This window comes from Nematolebias whitei, chromosome 16 (assembly GCF_014905685.2).
Source record: "Nematolebias whitei isolate Nwh7 chromosome 16, NemWhi1, whole genome shotgun sequence".
Lineage (NCBI taxonomy): Eukaryota > Metazoa > Chordata > Actinopteri > Cyprinodontiformes > Rivulidae > Nematolebias > Nematolebias whitei.
Genome location: NC_056513.1, coordinates 40,693,175 through 40,708,722, shown reverse-complemented (window position 1 = coordinate 40,708,722; position 15,548 = coordinate 40,693,175). Strand labels below are relative to the sequence as shown.

At 43.7% G+C, this 15,548-nt stretch overlaps 1 protein-coding gene across 1 annotated transcript in view; it reads right to left on the bottom strand.

Moving 5' to 3' along the window:
* Positions 1-249: 249 nt before the first annotated feature.
* Positions 250-15,548, bottom strand: part of LOC119423200 (protein FAM83B-like) — a 33,776-nt gene continuing 18,477 nt past the window's right edge. The window contains exons 3-5 of the mRNA XM_037690607.1: positions 12,101-12,265; positions 5,982-6,106; positions 250-2,021 (exon numbers count right to left, since the gene is read on the bottom strand). Of these exons, the coding sequence (XP_037546535.1) occupies positions 251-2,021; positions 5,982-6,106; positions 12,101-12,265 (2,061 nt within the window). The 3' untranslated portion in view covers position 250. The remainder of the gene's footprint in view (positions 2,022-5,981; positions 6,107-12,100; positions 12,266-15,548) is intronic.

The following is a 15,548-nucleotide window of genomic DNA, read 5'->3' as shown; positions in this document are numbered from 1 at the left end:
GTACATTATAAAACAACATGTTAAAGAATAACGCTTTCCCACCCACCATGCTCTGTCAGACAGACACCGAAAATTTGTTTTCTAATGCAACTTGTGTGTTGGCATCAGGAATAACATTCCTTGTCATGGCGACGTTATCACATCAGTTAACAGAGAAAACTACTGTGGCACACTGCAGTGATGTAACCATTCGTCTGTGTGTGAAAGCCAAAGCAAATAAGGAGCTCAACATGAACCTTGACTTCTCATTTTACTTGTTTTTGTTGATCAAATTTCCTACTCGCTGCATAAATCGCCCCAGTTTGTTGTCAGCACCAGCTTGGGTGTGATACATTTGATAACCATTGTCCTTCCTGTTCAACGAGAAACTCTTTGGTTTGTCTAAAGTACTTGGCACCTTGTCTGACTTCTCCACACGCAGCACATCCTTTCTAAGTTTGCTCTCGTATCGATGGATAGGTCGTTCCTTCTTGGTTTGAGACACCGCAGCTCCTTCATAACTCAGAGTGTTAACGTTTTGGTCCTGCTCCGCTGAAAGAGTCGTCTTTCTTTTGCTCAAATGCTGAGGAGACAGTCTTGAAAATGGAGACTTATGATGATCTGTCTCTGAAGGTCCATTAGGAGAGTTCTGTGATCTGGAGGTTCCTGGTGCTTGCTTTACAGTAGAGTCCTGTAAAGTGTCTGTTTTGAGTGCTTTGTCTAGATCTGAGGTATTCTGGGATGTTGCTGAAACCCTTCTTTGGAGTGACTTCTGTTTTCTGGAAACTTCCTTTTCATCTGCCGCAAGCACTGAATGTACCGAGGCTACATTATTTACATGAGTATTTGATAATTCCTTTTCTTCGGGGATCTCAGTCAAAGACTCCATCATCCTGGAATGCTGAACACCACTGGAGTGTAAATGAGAGAACTTGAAATCAGGTCGTCTCACGTCTAAACCAGCGTCTGATTTGGTCCTACAGCGAGCTTGCTCCTGCTCAGTTTCTTGATCTGCAACAGTTTTGATATCGTAGTGAGAGTAAGAGCGTTGGCCACCAGTGAAAACTTGTCGCATCTCACCCTCTGCTTTCTTGTGCTCACTGCTTTGCAGGTTGTTCCTGTTTCGCATATTTGGATCCAACTCTTCCACTGTCTGCTTCATTTCAAGACCTTTCGTTGAAGACATGTGTTTTATTCTTTCTGAGCGCACAGACCTCAAGGACTCTCGGCTTTGCCTGAGATTGGCACAATCCTGTAGACTGTATCTCTTTTGCCTCATTTCTTCAATTTTAAACTTAATTTCCTTTGACCTTCTGCGAATCATTTGTGTCTGATATTCGTTTAGGCCTCTGTGTCTGCTTTGTGAATATTTCTCAGGAGATGATGCATCACCTGGTGCATCTGGAGACATGCCGTTCTCATTCATGTATGCATCAATCTTCCACTTGTGAAGGGATGTTTCCGAGTTGAATGGAATTAGATTCTGGTCTGCACCATAGCGAGTCTGGTGCCTAAGATGGTGCTGAGACAACCTGTTAGTTTGCTCCTGTCTGGTCTGCTTGCTGCCATCCCATTGCAAGGAGCCCACCCTCTCAGGAGAAGCAGAAACTCCAAGGCCCCTGGTTCCCATCTTCATTCGAGTCAACGATTTTAACTTCTGCAGGTCTTCATCATAGCTGTGGCCTCGCACTAAGAACTCTTTGTCATTGAAGTGAGATCGATGCAGCTTCTCCTGCATACTCACGCCCCGGCTCAACATAGCTCCCTCATGCTGAGCACCTCCATGCATCGCTCTGGATTTCAGGTGAAGGTGATTGAGAGAATGTCTGGTGTAAAGGTCCTTTTGCCTCAAAAACATTTGCTGGTATATCGATGTAAGGATAGTATTTTCCTGTTTCTCACCAATGCCAGTATTGGTAAAGACTGAAGGAATGACTGAGCGGGCGTAAAGACTTCTGAAGTCCACGTCATAAGAAGAGACCAGCGAACCTGTGACCACCAGGACCATACTCAGGTTGATCTTCTCAAATGACCACGTGTAGCTGGAAAAGGACAAAACACACAGTTATCAGGAAAGATCTAATATGGAAATAAATATGGATTAGACTTTAGATGATGATAATAATCAGTTATTGCAGATCCTTTTAATTCAAATATTTGTGTACTTTATCCAGCATTCAGTCTTAAATTATAATCGTATTATTTATCTGTATTATTTAATTGATTGTTTTTGTCACATTTTTGTTGTAATCTTTTCCTGCAGATTTTGACCAATCCAAACAGAAAATAAATCTAAATGTATGGCTTAATCAGGAATAGTGTGGTATAACTTCTAGTAGAATGATGTATGATGTACATTAAAATTAGAAGAAAAAAAGCTAAAGCACAGAGAGTCAGAGTCAGTTTCTTTATTTGTCATATGCACCTCATGTGGTACATGTGGTGGAACGAAATTGTGTACACAGGGTCCCAGTTACATCCAACAAAAGTATAAAATGGACAAGAAAAACAGTAATAAGATCTAAGATATGATCTAAGAAAAAAGTTAATTAAAAAAACTCTAAGCACTAGTAGTACAAAAACAATACGCCAAACAGCAGCATGAACATGAGTCTGTGTGAGCAGATGAGTACGAATTGACACAGCATCATGAAACAGATCAGCAGCATCATGAAACAGATCAGCAGCAACATGATGTGATTTTTCACAGTGGTTATTCTGGTTAGAGATTCATGAGTCTAACAGCCTCAGGGTAGAAGCTGTTCCTCAGTCTAGTGGTTCTACACTTAATGCTCCCCAACCTCCTTCCTGAGGGGAGCGGGGCAACAAGTGTGTGTGCTGGATGAGTGTGGTCCTTCATGATGCAGGTGGCCCTCTTCCTGCATCTGGAGGTGTGGATGTCTGTGATGGTGGGGAGACTGACTCCAACATCTTCTGTGCAGCCTTCACCACTCTCTGCAAAGCTTTTCTTTCTGCAGCTGTGCAGCTTCCATGCCACACGTTGATGCTGGAGCACATGATGCTCTCCACTGCACACCTGTAGAAGGAGGTGAGGACTGAGCTTCCCAGTCCAGCTCATCTCAGCCGCCTGAGGAAGTAGAGTCTCTGATGAGCTTTCTTGATCAGGCTGGTGGTGTTGTTGCTCCAGCTGAGGTTGTCATTCAGGTGCACCCCCAAGTACTTGTAGCTGAAGACCACTTCCACTGCAGATCCTCCTATGTTCAGGGTGTAGGTGTGTTTGTTCCTTCTGAAGTCCACGACCATCTCCTTTGTCTTCTTCACATTGATGTGAAGGTTATTCTCCTTGCACTAGCTCTCCAGGTGTTCCACCTCCTGCCTGTAGTTGGACTCATCATTGTTTGTGATGCATCTCACCACCGCTGTATCATCTGCAAACTTTACAATGTGACAGCCTGGATGGGTAGCTGCACAATCATACGTGAGCAGAGTAAACAGGAGGGGGCTCAACACACATCCCTGAGGAGAGCCGGTGCTGAGGGTTATGGTGGAGGAGGAAAAGTTGTGGATACTCATAGACTGCGGTCTGTTTGTTAAGAAGTCTAGGACCCAGTTGCAAATGGAGGGGCTTAGTCCTAGTGTGAGTAGTTTGTCCATCAGGGTTGAGGGGTCATGGTGTTGAAGACAGATGTGAAGTCCACAAAGAGCATACAGACATAGGAGCCCTTCTGCTCCAGGTGGGTGAGAGCAGTGTGGACCACAGAGGAGATGGCATCTTCAGTTGATCGATTCTCGCGATATGCATACTGGTGAGGGTCCTCGCTGATGTTGATGGTTGTTTTGATGTTGGTCATGACCAGTCTTTTGAAGCACTTAGTGACTATCGGGGTGAGGGCTACTGGCCGATAATCATTCAGAGACCAATCACTGTAGAGCTCTTTGGGACTGGGATGATGGTTGCAGTCTTCAGACAGTTGGGAACTGTTGCCAGGGTAAGTGAGGAGTTAAAGATGTCTGCCAGCACCTCACAGAGCTGATCGGCATAGTCTTTCAGCATCTTCCCGGGGATGTTGTCTCGGCCAGTTGCTTTGTGAGGATTGATCCTCCTGAAAGTACTCCTCACTTCAGCTGAGGTCACGCTGAAAAACTCTTTTTCCAGTGGTGAGGTGAGTCTGGTGCTGGGTGGTCTGTTCGGGTCTTTAAAGCGTGCGTAGAACCTGTTGAGGGCATCAGGCAGTGATGAGTCTCTAGGGCATTGTTCACCTCTGCCTTTATAATCTGTTATACACTTCATGCCCCTCCACATGCTCCATGGGTCTTGTGAGGTGAATTGACCTTGGATCCTCTGTGCATATGTGGCTTTGGCCCTTTTAATAACAGAAACCAACTCTTTCCTTGTCCTTCTCAGCTCCTGTGAGTTGCCAGACCTGAAGGCAGTGTCCCTGGCTTCTAGCAGGGTGCGAACCACTGCATTCAGCCAAGGCTTCCTGTTCGGGTAGCTGTTAACATATCTGATGGTAGTGACGTCATCAGCACATTTGCTAAGGTCCTCCAGGACTGAGGATGTGTATTCCTCCAGGTATAGCTCCTCCTCGTTTTTAGCAGCTTCTGTGAAAACCTGCCAGTCTGTGCATGCAAAACAGTCTTTCAGTATGGAATCACTATTCACATAAAATTTAACTTTCTTTTATATTGGTCTGGAATGTCTCAGTGAGGGGAGGTAAGTAGGGGCCAGGAAGATGGAGATATGGTCAGAGTCCTAGGTGGGGGCGGAGTACGTCTTTGTATGCAACTCATACGTTGGTGTAAACACGGTCCAGCGTGTTGTTCCCTCGTGTTGGTATGTTTACGTGCTGATAAAATCTTGGCAGGCAGTTCTTTAGATTTACATGATTAAAGTCACCAGTGACAACGTAAAGAGCCTCAGGGTGTTTGCTTTGCAAGAAGCTTAAATTAGCTCTCGCAGGGCGTCCGAAGCCTTGGAACAAGAGCAGTTTATCAGAGAACTGTTTGTGCACCAACTTTTACTCACGTAAATGCTTACTCTGCCTCCTTGCGACTTTCCCATTAGCTCGCTGCAGTGGTCTGCTCAAAAAAAAGGTCTGTCGTCCAGCTAGAAGGCTGAGTCTGGCATGTTGCTGTTAAGCCATGATTCCGTGACACAAAGCACCACACATTTCCTCATCTCCTCTGAGGCATCCACTCTCAGACAAAGCAAATCCATCTTGTTGTCCAAAGAGCAGATGTTCGACAGAAAGAGGGAGGATATTGGTAGTTTGTCAGCCTTAGCGTTAGCTTTTAGCCTTACTAGCACCCCCATCTGCCAACCTCGCTTCTTAAGCCAGGAACAGCGCCTCCCCTTCCTGTTTGAGCACCTCTGCTAAAGCTTCCAGGTAGGTGACTTTAGGATCAACTTACTCACTATACATTTTAAACATCAAAATATGAGCATTTTTGTTTTATTTCACCCAGTGTCTCTCACTGGACTTAAAGTTGGTTCTAAAAATGATCTCAGTAATCTAAACTCAAAATTTTCTCTTCATAACCAGAAGTAAAAGTTTTTTTTTAACTTGACTTATCTCCTCCACAAGTCACTGAAAAAATACAAACTGAGTGTGATGACCAAATGTTTCTGTCACTTATCACATTTTATAGTTTTTGCACAGTGATTGTTTCTGGCTTTATTTTTTTAAGTCTGTACGTCTCATAAAAATGTTAAGGAGTGAGAGACGCAGATGTGGGGTTGCCGTGGTGATCCTTATGTGCTACTGACAACAGCTTGAACATTTATTTTACACTTTCCGACAGTTTGAATATCAAAATGTCAGCATTTTGTCAGCTTAGATTATTACGAACAAAAGTCTAAACTGTTCTTGGCCTTTAGAGATGAAAGTTGATGTTTTTTAGAATTTCAGCCATTAGTTGGGACTCTTCAAAACCTTTTTAGACATTTTTTTAATGTTTAGACTTTTTTTTTTAACACAGTCTTTGATTAAGAACAATCAGTGCTGGAATCTGAGTTGGTAACGATGGGAGTCACTCACCTGTACGTTCCAAACATGACTGTCTGGCAGTCAACCAGTAAAAACTTCTGTTCCAAACTGCCATAAAACTTCATCCCTGATTGACACTGATACTGAGGCCCCCGAACTGTCCGGACACAAATGTTCTGGAGAAAAAACCCAAAAAGGCACTCAATTATGATCAAACTGGTGTGTTTGTCAAACTCAAATTCTCCTGCTTCCTCCATCCACCCTACTTTTTCTCTACATGGAAACAGACAACAATTCACTCTCTCACTCACACCCAGAGACAAGTTAAAGTTACCACCAACCCTAACATGAATATTTTAGGTTGTTGATATGATGGAACACAGAACCCAACTTCTTCCTAAGATGGCAGAACATTCCCATGGTGTGTATACTTGTGTATAATTGTTTGAACAGATGAAGTTGGAACCTTCAGGCTTCTGAAAATTGGACCCAGTGATAAACTAGAGTTGTGAAAGTCGACATTCTCTTCCTCAAATCTTGATGTATTTGTTTTGATTTTTTCATGATGCCACACAAACAGCAGTGTGTTTAAGGTCAGATATACTTCAAATTAACTCAGATGTTGTCCTCTAACCAATCAAATGCTTTCAAAGCCATGACATCACCATCTTGGCTTTCCCAAGTTGTTTAAAGGCGTGGGAATCTTAGTATATGTTAACTTTTGACTTAAAAAAAATCTCCTGTTTAAAAAAACTGTTCCTGTGCAATCTGGCTTTTTGAGTAAAATATTTATTTACAATTTTATCCCTTAGTTTTATTTTACTTTCAGTTTGACTTTTGTTGAATTATAACGAAAACATCCATGCATTATCTTCTGCTTATTCCGAAGTCAGTTTGCAGGGGCAGCAGCTTGAGCAGGGAGGCCCAGACATCTCTTTCCAGAGCCACTTCTTCCTGCTCTTCTGGGAGGATTCTAAGGTGTTCCCAGGCCAGCTGGTCCACCCTAAGGACAGAACACCCATACACAAACAGAATGGTGTAGTGTATGTGGTCCAGTGCAGCGAGGACTGTCCAGACCTCTACATTGGAGAAACTAAACAGCCTCTTCACAGACGCATGACTCAACACAGGAGAGCCACCTCCTCTGGACAAGATTCAGCTGTTCACCTCCACCTCACAGATAAGGGACACTCTTTCGAGGACCAAAATGTGCACATTTTGGACCGAGAACACAGATGGTTTGAGAGGGGGGTGAAAGAAGCAATTTATGTAAAAAGGGAAAAGCCGTCTCTTAACAGAGGAGGAGGCCTCAGATTTCCACTTTCAAAAACCTATAATGCAACTTTAAAACAGATCCCCAGCTGGTTTTCACACTTGATGGGAACAGAGGGGCCTCGACTGTGAATTAGAGGAACAAAGACCTTAAGAAACCCCTACTGTTAAGATGTTGAGGTGTGACTTGTCAAATCTACATATATGTGTATGTGTCTTATCTCACTCAGCCTTATAACCTGAATCTCTCGCTCATTGAATTGAGAAAGCTCTTCGGATGAGGAGTGAAACGTCTTCTGTTACAAATAAAGTCCAGTTGTTTTTGTATTGAATGTTTTTTGAATTTATCATGTCCTGGATGGGCAGCACGGTGGAACAACTGGTAGAGCTGCTGCCTCTCAGCGAGCAGGTCCCTGGTTCAAACCCCGGTCCAGGAGCCTTTCTGGGTGGAGTTTGCATGTTCTCTCCATGCATGCGTGGGTTTTCTTCGGGTACTCCAGTTTCCTCCCACAGACCAAAAAAAACATGCATGTTAGACTGATTGGTAACTCTAAATTGTCCCTAGGTGTGAGTGAGAGAGTGAATGGTTGTTTGTCTCGTTTGTCTCTATATGGCCCTGTGATGGACTGGAGACCCGTCCAGGGTGTCCCCGCCCCTCGCACAGTGATTGCTGGACATGGGCACCAGCGACCCCCGTGACCCAAAATGGAATAAGCGGGTAAAGAAAATGGATGGATGGATGGATGGATGTCCTGGATGACTGAGAATCTTCACCAGCATGTCCCTAGGTATGAGTGAGAGAGTGAATGGTTGTTTGTCTCGTTTGCCTCTATATGTGTCCCTGTGATGGACTTGCGACCCGTCCAGGGTGTACCTCGCCCCTTGCAGAGTGATTGCTGGACATGGGCACTGGTGACCCCCGTGACCCAAAATGGAAGAAGTGGGTAAAAAGTAATGGATAGATGGATGGATCATTGCACCAAAATACAACGAGAACATGTACGTACAGTCATCTGAAAGATGGACGTAGTGCACAAAGCTGCTGCTAATTAGCGAGGCCCTCTTATTCTTATCCAGAATAATATTTTTAGATAGAAAAAGGGACAAAGCCACGAGGAAAGGGTAGTGGCATTACAAAAAAGATCTCTTCACACCTTATCCTTATAGGGCAAGATTTAAGACATCAAAAAACTTTGCCAGCTAAAGCACATTTATGAACACGTACATATGCATTTACAAACGAGGCGGCCCATGAAGCCCTAGAAAGTCCATTGTCCTGATAAGATGATGGTCAGCTGGCACAATTTGAATAATATTCCATGGGGGGGGGGGGGGGTGATAGACAAAGCTTTTCCTTAGTTTACACTTTTCCCAGGAGAAATTGATAATTTGGCCTGTTCAAGGCCAACTGGGGAGAGATTCAGATAACCACAATTGTTGATTTATTCTAGACTATTTTTCCTGTCAGCCTCGAGTCTGTACTGATATTTTCCGAGGTCCAAATGGTCAGATTAGGGTGCATTCCTCTGCTTCGTGCTTACAAGTCTCTTCAAGACGGTATTTTCATGCTGACGAGTCCCAAATCTGCAGGTGGCATGCAATTCAAATCACTTCCAACTTACAGGTTTGCTCATAAATCAGCTGATTTTGAGTCCTCCAGCACGAGCCAGACCTTCACATAGACAGCAGCTTGTCCAGGTCCAAATTAGCTGCTGCCATCTTTTTTGTTTGTTGATAAACCAGGATCCAGACTATTCCAGACACAGGAAACCTGTTATCACAAATCCTATTATTGGCAATTTCAGCATCCTTGGTTGATAGCAGAGGTAGACACATCCCCCCAGAAATATATCCAGCTGCATTCAGGTCATTGTTCAGTGGTGTGATGAATTTAGTTTGCAGATGAATATTCCAGAAACTAAGGACATGCTTATTGATTTTAGAAAATACCCTCAGGCACAGGAAATGACTATTTTAAAGTGTCAGACAGTGTGTTGATACATACAGTATCTGGGTACAGTTATTGACAGTAAACTGGCCTTTGAGGCAAACTGTGAAGCTGTTCATAAAAAAGGAACCAGCACCTTTTCCTTCAGAAACCTGTCCTTTTTTTTACATCAACAAAACTCTGCTGACTGTTTTATCATGCGTTTATTGAATCTGTTTTGTCTTCTGCTTAGTGGTTCGGCAATCTTTCTCTCAAAAACAAGAACTACTTGAAACAAATAGTGGTCACCTGAGTGAAGTTGTCCCCCCCCCCACCAACACACACACACACACACACACACACACACACACACACACACACACACACACACACACACACACACACACACACACACACACACACACACACACACACACACACCTTCTAACAAAATTGGTGTCAAATGTTTGTGCAGCAAAAATTTTCGTTTGTGCCACTATCAGTTTAAAAATATTAATAGAAATGTTTCCAGAGGCCAACAAAGGTCAACAACAATCTGTTCATGTTGAAACTGTTAATTACATTTAACAGTGCTTAGGTGCTGAACTATGAACCAACCATCATCCATCCATTTTCTTTACCCGCTTCTTCCATTTTGGGTCACGGGGGTCGCTGGTGCCCATGTCCAGCAATCACTGTGTGAGGGGCGGGGGACACCCTGGACGGGTCTCCAGTCCATCACAGGGACAAACTATGAACATGAATAGATTAATTTTAACTTGGATGAAATTCATTTTGAACTAGGTCTTATTTAACCGGTGACCCCCGTGACCCAAAATGGAAGAAGTGAGTAAAAGATAATGGATGAACTGGTACATCACCTCCAAAATACAAACCCAAAGACCTGCGTTTTTGTTTCTGATCACCAGGGGGTGCTATCAAACACACTGTACCTTTGTATTTTTTGTACTTTTTGACCTCTGGAAACATTTATTAATATCTTTAAAATAATAGCTGCACAAATGAAAAAGTTTGCTGCATAAACCAGCACAAACGTTTGACACCAATTTTGATAATTTGAAGAAGGAGAGGGGGCAGCTTCACTCAAGTGAAGTGGTCCAGTATTGTGACAGGAGAGATGCAACTAAACCCAGAATCCCTGTACTCCAGGCAGGTAGAGAAGATATCTGGATCCATTTTAACAGACGGGTCTCATGCTCAGTTCAGACCCCTCCCATCAGAATGCACATACTTGGTGCCAAAATGAAAAACTTAGCATTTTAAAACCAGCTTTGTTCCTGTTACCATTCGTTTCTTAAATCGAGTAATTTATCCTTTTCTCTCGTGTCTCTTTTTATTTTTGTTCTAATGTGCTTTTTCTCATCTTTTGTCTTATAAGGTTTTACCTGATTTTATCTTGTCTCATCTTTTTATCTCTTATTCTCATTTCATCCTGCTATTCTGGTACTGAAATTGCTCTTTAGATAGAGGAGTTTTAGTTATCTTAGAGTACTGAGAACCTAGTCACTTTGCATCTACTGCATGTCTCAGTCATAAGTCTTTATTTTAAAGAAAGACGACTCACTTCTCTGTAACCAAATCTACCTATGGGTATAAATGAACTGATTGGTTGAATCTTCCTGAAACATCTGCAGTAAAGTCTGTCTTCATATCTAATATTACTTCCTTTGAAAGTTCACATAACGTGTGCTTGTTTTTATACTACTACACATATAAAATGTGTACAGTGTGTCCATATTTTTCTGTTTTGTTTTTTCCATTACTACCAGTCCCACAAACAGGAGAGTGTAAACAAAAGGTGAGATATCCGGCATGAATGAACACGTTTGACTTTGTATGAGATGGATGTTTTGAGGTGGCTGCTGTCTGCCACCTTTCCCAGGGATCACAAAGCAGTCAGTATGTTCATCGTGATGACTCGTTGTTTGCACCACGAAAACATCCCGTCCATGTTGTTCAACAGGAAAATCCAGACACTGAGACTGTCCCACGCCTGCTGCAGTTGTCTCGCTATGCTAACAACAGGTAGAAATGCAGCAGGGAACAGGTGGTAAAGAAAAACTCTTAAATATTTCTATGAGGGTGTGGAGGAAAGTTTAGCCTTAATCCACTAAATGGTGCTGCTAACAGAAGAAGGGTCATGCTGCAGGCAAAACGTCTTGTGAGACCAGAAAATGCTGAACTGTTTTCTTTTAGCTTTTTGTGTTCAGGCTAGCATCTCCTACAAGTTGGATATAGTCTGCCCTTGTGCTTGATGTTAGAGCTTTGACAGTGAAATAAAAAATCCTTGTTTTTTTGTGCTTTTTTGGTAACAAGACAGAATTCCATCAACATAACGTCCTGGCAAAACACTTCAAGATCTCAAAAGATAAAAAAGATCAAACGTTCCACTTGCTGCATGAACTATCAAAACAATAACTCTAAAGTTTCCTACCATTTCCAAATGTACAACCCTGTCACAAGTGTCTGCCGTGCACACAAACAAGGAAAGGTCTCTGTGACAGAAACGACTGCAAAGGAAACTAGACAGTGACGGCTGTTTCAGATGCAAATCCAGCTCAACTATAAAATGTTTTACTTGGTAATTGATGCATACAAGAAGGGAATCCTTGTCTTTAGATATTTGGGAGTTTGGTACCAGGGCTGTAGTGCTGATTTTATGAAGAACTTATATTCCTACAATAACGGAAAAAGCTTGTAGATTGGCGGACCTTAGGTTGTGGGTTCCAGCCCAGGTTGCACCAGGAAGGGCATCTGGTGTAAGACAAATAGCCAAATATTTCATGCGAGTTTGTGGTGACCCCTGAGAAAGGGAGCAGCCAAAATAAACTTACTTTTTGCTCAATAAACATATTTGGTGTAAACACATTATCAAAATAGGTTTATCCTCAAACCCTCCAAAACCATGGTGCCAGACTTTAAGACTTTCTACCCCTTCAGTCTGCCTCACCTTTGTGTCTTGCACGTTAACACTCAGACCGTGAGCCATGTGGAGGAAGCTCTTGATCTGGGCCTCATCCAGCAGGATGTAGACAGCCACTCCCCTCTGCGCCGCACCGATGATCTCCATAAAAATGTCCACATCAGTGAAGACATCCATTGCTATGGCAATAACCTATAGACAGATATTACACATGCAAACATGAATCTACAGAGCAATATTAATTTATTTCCAAATACGAGGGAGAAGTTAAGAGTATCAAATATGAAATGATTCTGGAATACAGATGTTTATCCCCCACCCCCCAAAATAAAATAATTGTAAATGCATGAAAACCTTTCCTGTCCAGACACATTCCATGTTCAAACAAGTCAAATTACTTTTAGTGGGTGGGTGTGGGGGGCATTGCTCTCGTTTCTTGTGAACTTAAGACAGGAAACATAGTTCACCCATGTTACATTTGTTTGTCCTCCGATTAGGAGTTTAAGTATATATTTAATTTCCTGCATGCTCAGTAATCCAGGTAGAGAAATCCAACAAGGAGTCAGGTCCTCTGGAAGTATCCGAGGACTTGATTTAACCTTATTAGATATTTAATTTGTTTGTATGTAATAATGACGTGGCAAGATGGCGCCTGCGCTTGGCTTGGCCTCTGCAGGTTGTTTGCTTCACATGTTATTTGATCGTTATGTTTCTGTCTGGGGGCTTCCTTGTGGACATGTGACCACCACTCGCTACTGGTGATCAAGTCTGTGATGGTCAACCTTCAGTGTCATAAAAACGGAGTTATATTTCCACCACCGCTGGAACATCTCTCCTCTTTAACCTGTGGATCCGCCCCTGCTCTGGACACGCAGGTGAAGGAAGAGGGGGAACAGAGCCGGCTTCTTCGTGCTGCTCCGTCGGCTTCTGAGAAACGAGGCAGCATCCGGTGCGGCCAGGTGATTCAACCTCAGACATGTTGGTGCTGGACTAGTTCAAACGCTCCCAGAAGTTTCCCACACAGGTTGTCACCTGAAGCTGTGGCATCCAAAGTTCACCGCGGGAGGAATCCTGACTCACTGCGCAGCTTGCCACGTCATCCCGACGCCGCTGTGGACCCCTCTACACCGTCAGCAGCTTTCTCCACTAAAGTGTTATTTGATACCATCAGCAGTTTTGTATCTCCCCCAGCGCCCGATGCTTCATTAACCTCAAACAACGACTGTAACTTGTTCCTCAGTTTTTTCATAAAGAAGGTGATGGACCTGAAATCCAATATATCTCCAAGCTCCTCTACTTTTCAAGATGAGCCTCAGTGTTCTGAGTCATTTTCTTCTTTTGTTCCGATGACTTTAAACGACCTGACCTCATTAATTGACCAAATAAAACTTTCTACTTGTTCACTGGAAATATAACTCCCTCTTTGCTTGTCCAGACTCTAGCCTGTACTGGTCCAACAGTGTTGATGATAATGAACAACTCCCTGAACTAAGGGTTCGTCCCATTGTATTTTAAAACAGCAGAAGTGACCCCTCTCTTAAAGAAGCCTAACCTTGACTCTGGCTCCCTTTCCAACTTCCGCCCCGTCTCTAAACTGCCTTTTCTCAGTAAATTACTTGAAAAAGTTGTAGAAACCCAACTCAGATCCTGGTTCTGTCAGTTACAGATCTCTGACCCCTCTCAGTCTGGTTTTCTTAAACACCATTCCACTGAACCTGCTCTGGTAAAAGTCCACAACGATCTGTTAATGGCTGCTGATGAAGGAAAATGCTCTGTGCTGGTCCTGTTAGATCTTAGTGCTGCCGTTGATACTGTCGACCACACAACCTTATTAAACAGACTGAAGGTTGTGGCTGGTATTTCTGGCTCAGCTTTGGACTGGCTCACATCATACCTGTCTCACAGAACTTTCTGCATCCAGACGGCCAGGTTCTCCTCTGATTATGCCCCCTTAACTTGTGGGGTGCCACAAGGCTCAGTTCTGGGTCCACTTTTGTTTACCTTTTATATTATCCCACTTGCCAGCATTATTCAATCCTTTTCTGATATTTCCCATCACATTTATGCTGATGACATTCAGTTGTATTTTTCATTTAGACCACACCAGCTGGATAAACTGGCCATCCTTGTCCAATGTTTGTCCCGTATCAGTGACTGGCTTGCCAGTAACTTCCTGGTTTTAAACACCAGTAAGACAGAGACTGTGATTACAGCTCCCAGTCACCTTCACCCAAAATCAAACAGAAAATTGCCTCTTTCTGCCCAGTAGCCAAATCAAAAGTAAAAAACCTAGGAGTCACAGCTGGCTCATCATTAGGCTTTGAGTCTCACATTAGAGATATTTCCTGTTCTTGTTTCTTTCATTTAAGAAACATTTCTAAAATACGACCTTTGGTCTCCAGAGTTGACCTTGAGAAAATTATTCACACTTTTGTGTCATCGCGTCTGGACGACTGTGATGTCCTTTTTACCTGCCTGGACAAGTCTTCTGTCTCACGTCTACAAGTGAAACAGAACGCAGCTGAAAACTAAAGGGGACGGGGCCTTTCAGCCAGTGGCCCCCAGGCTGTGGAGACGGGGCCTTTCAGTCAGTGGCCCCCAGGCTGTGGGGACGGGGCCTTTCAGTCAGTGGCCCCCAGGCTGTGGGGACGGGGCCTTTCAGTCAGTGGCCCCCAGGCTGTGGAGACGGGGCCTTTCAGTCAGTGGCCCCCAGTCTGTGGAGACGGGGTCTTTCAGTCAGTGGCCCCCCAGTCTGTGGAGACGGGGTCTTTCAGTCAGTGGCCCCCAGTCTGTGGGGACGGGGCCTTTCAGTCAGTGGCCCCCAGTCTGTGGAGACGGGGCCTTTCAGCCAGTGGCCCCCAGTCTGTGGAGACGGGGCCTTTCAGCCAGTGGCCCCCAGGCTGTGGGGACGGGGTCTTTCAGCCAGTGGCCCCCAGGCTGTGGGGACGGGGCCTTTCAGTCAGTGGCCCCCAGTCTGTGGGGACGGGGCCTTTCAGCCAGTGGCCCCCAGTCTGTGGGGACGGGGCCTTTCAGCCAGTGGCCCCCAGACTGTGGACCAGTTTGACCTGCAGCTTCGTTCTGCTGACTCTGTGGAGGTTTTTAAAAAGCAACTGAAAACACTTTTAGTCTCTCAGGCTTTGTCATGATTTTATTCTGCTTCTTGTAGTTCTTAGGCTTGTTTTATTCTTTGTATAATTTAGTGTTGATTTTTATTGTACAGCACTTTGTGATTTCATGTCTGTGATAAGCGCTTTATAAATAAACTTTACTTATCCTGATGCATGCTCAATAATCCAGGTAGAAAAATCTAAAAAAGTTAAATCTGGTCCTCTGGACATTCAAAAAAAACAAAACAAAGCAAAACAACAAAAAAATATAGAAACGTTTCGTCTCTCATCCTGAGGACTTCCTCAGTCTGAGGTGCTGTATTCAGCTCAGTCTCTTAAATAGCACCTTCTCAGAGTGGATCAACCAG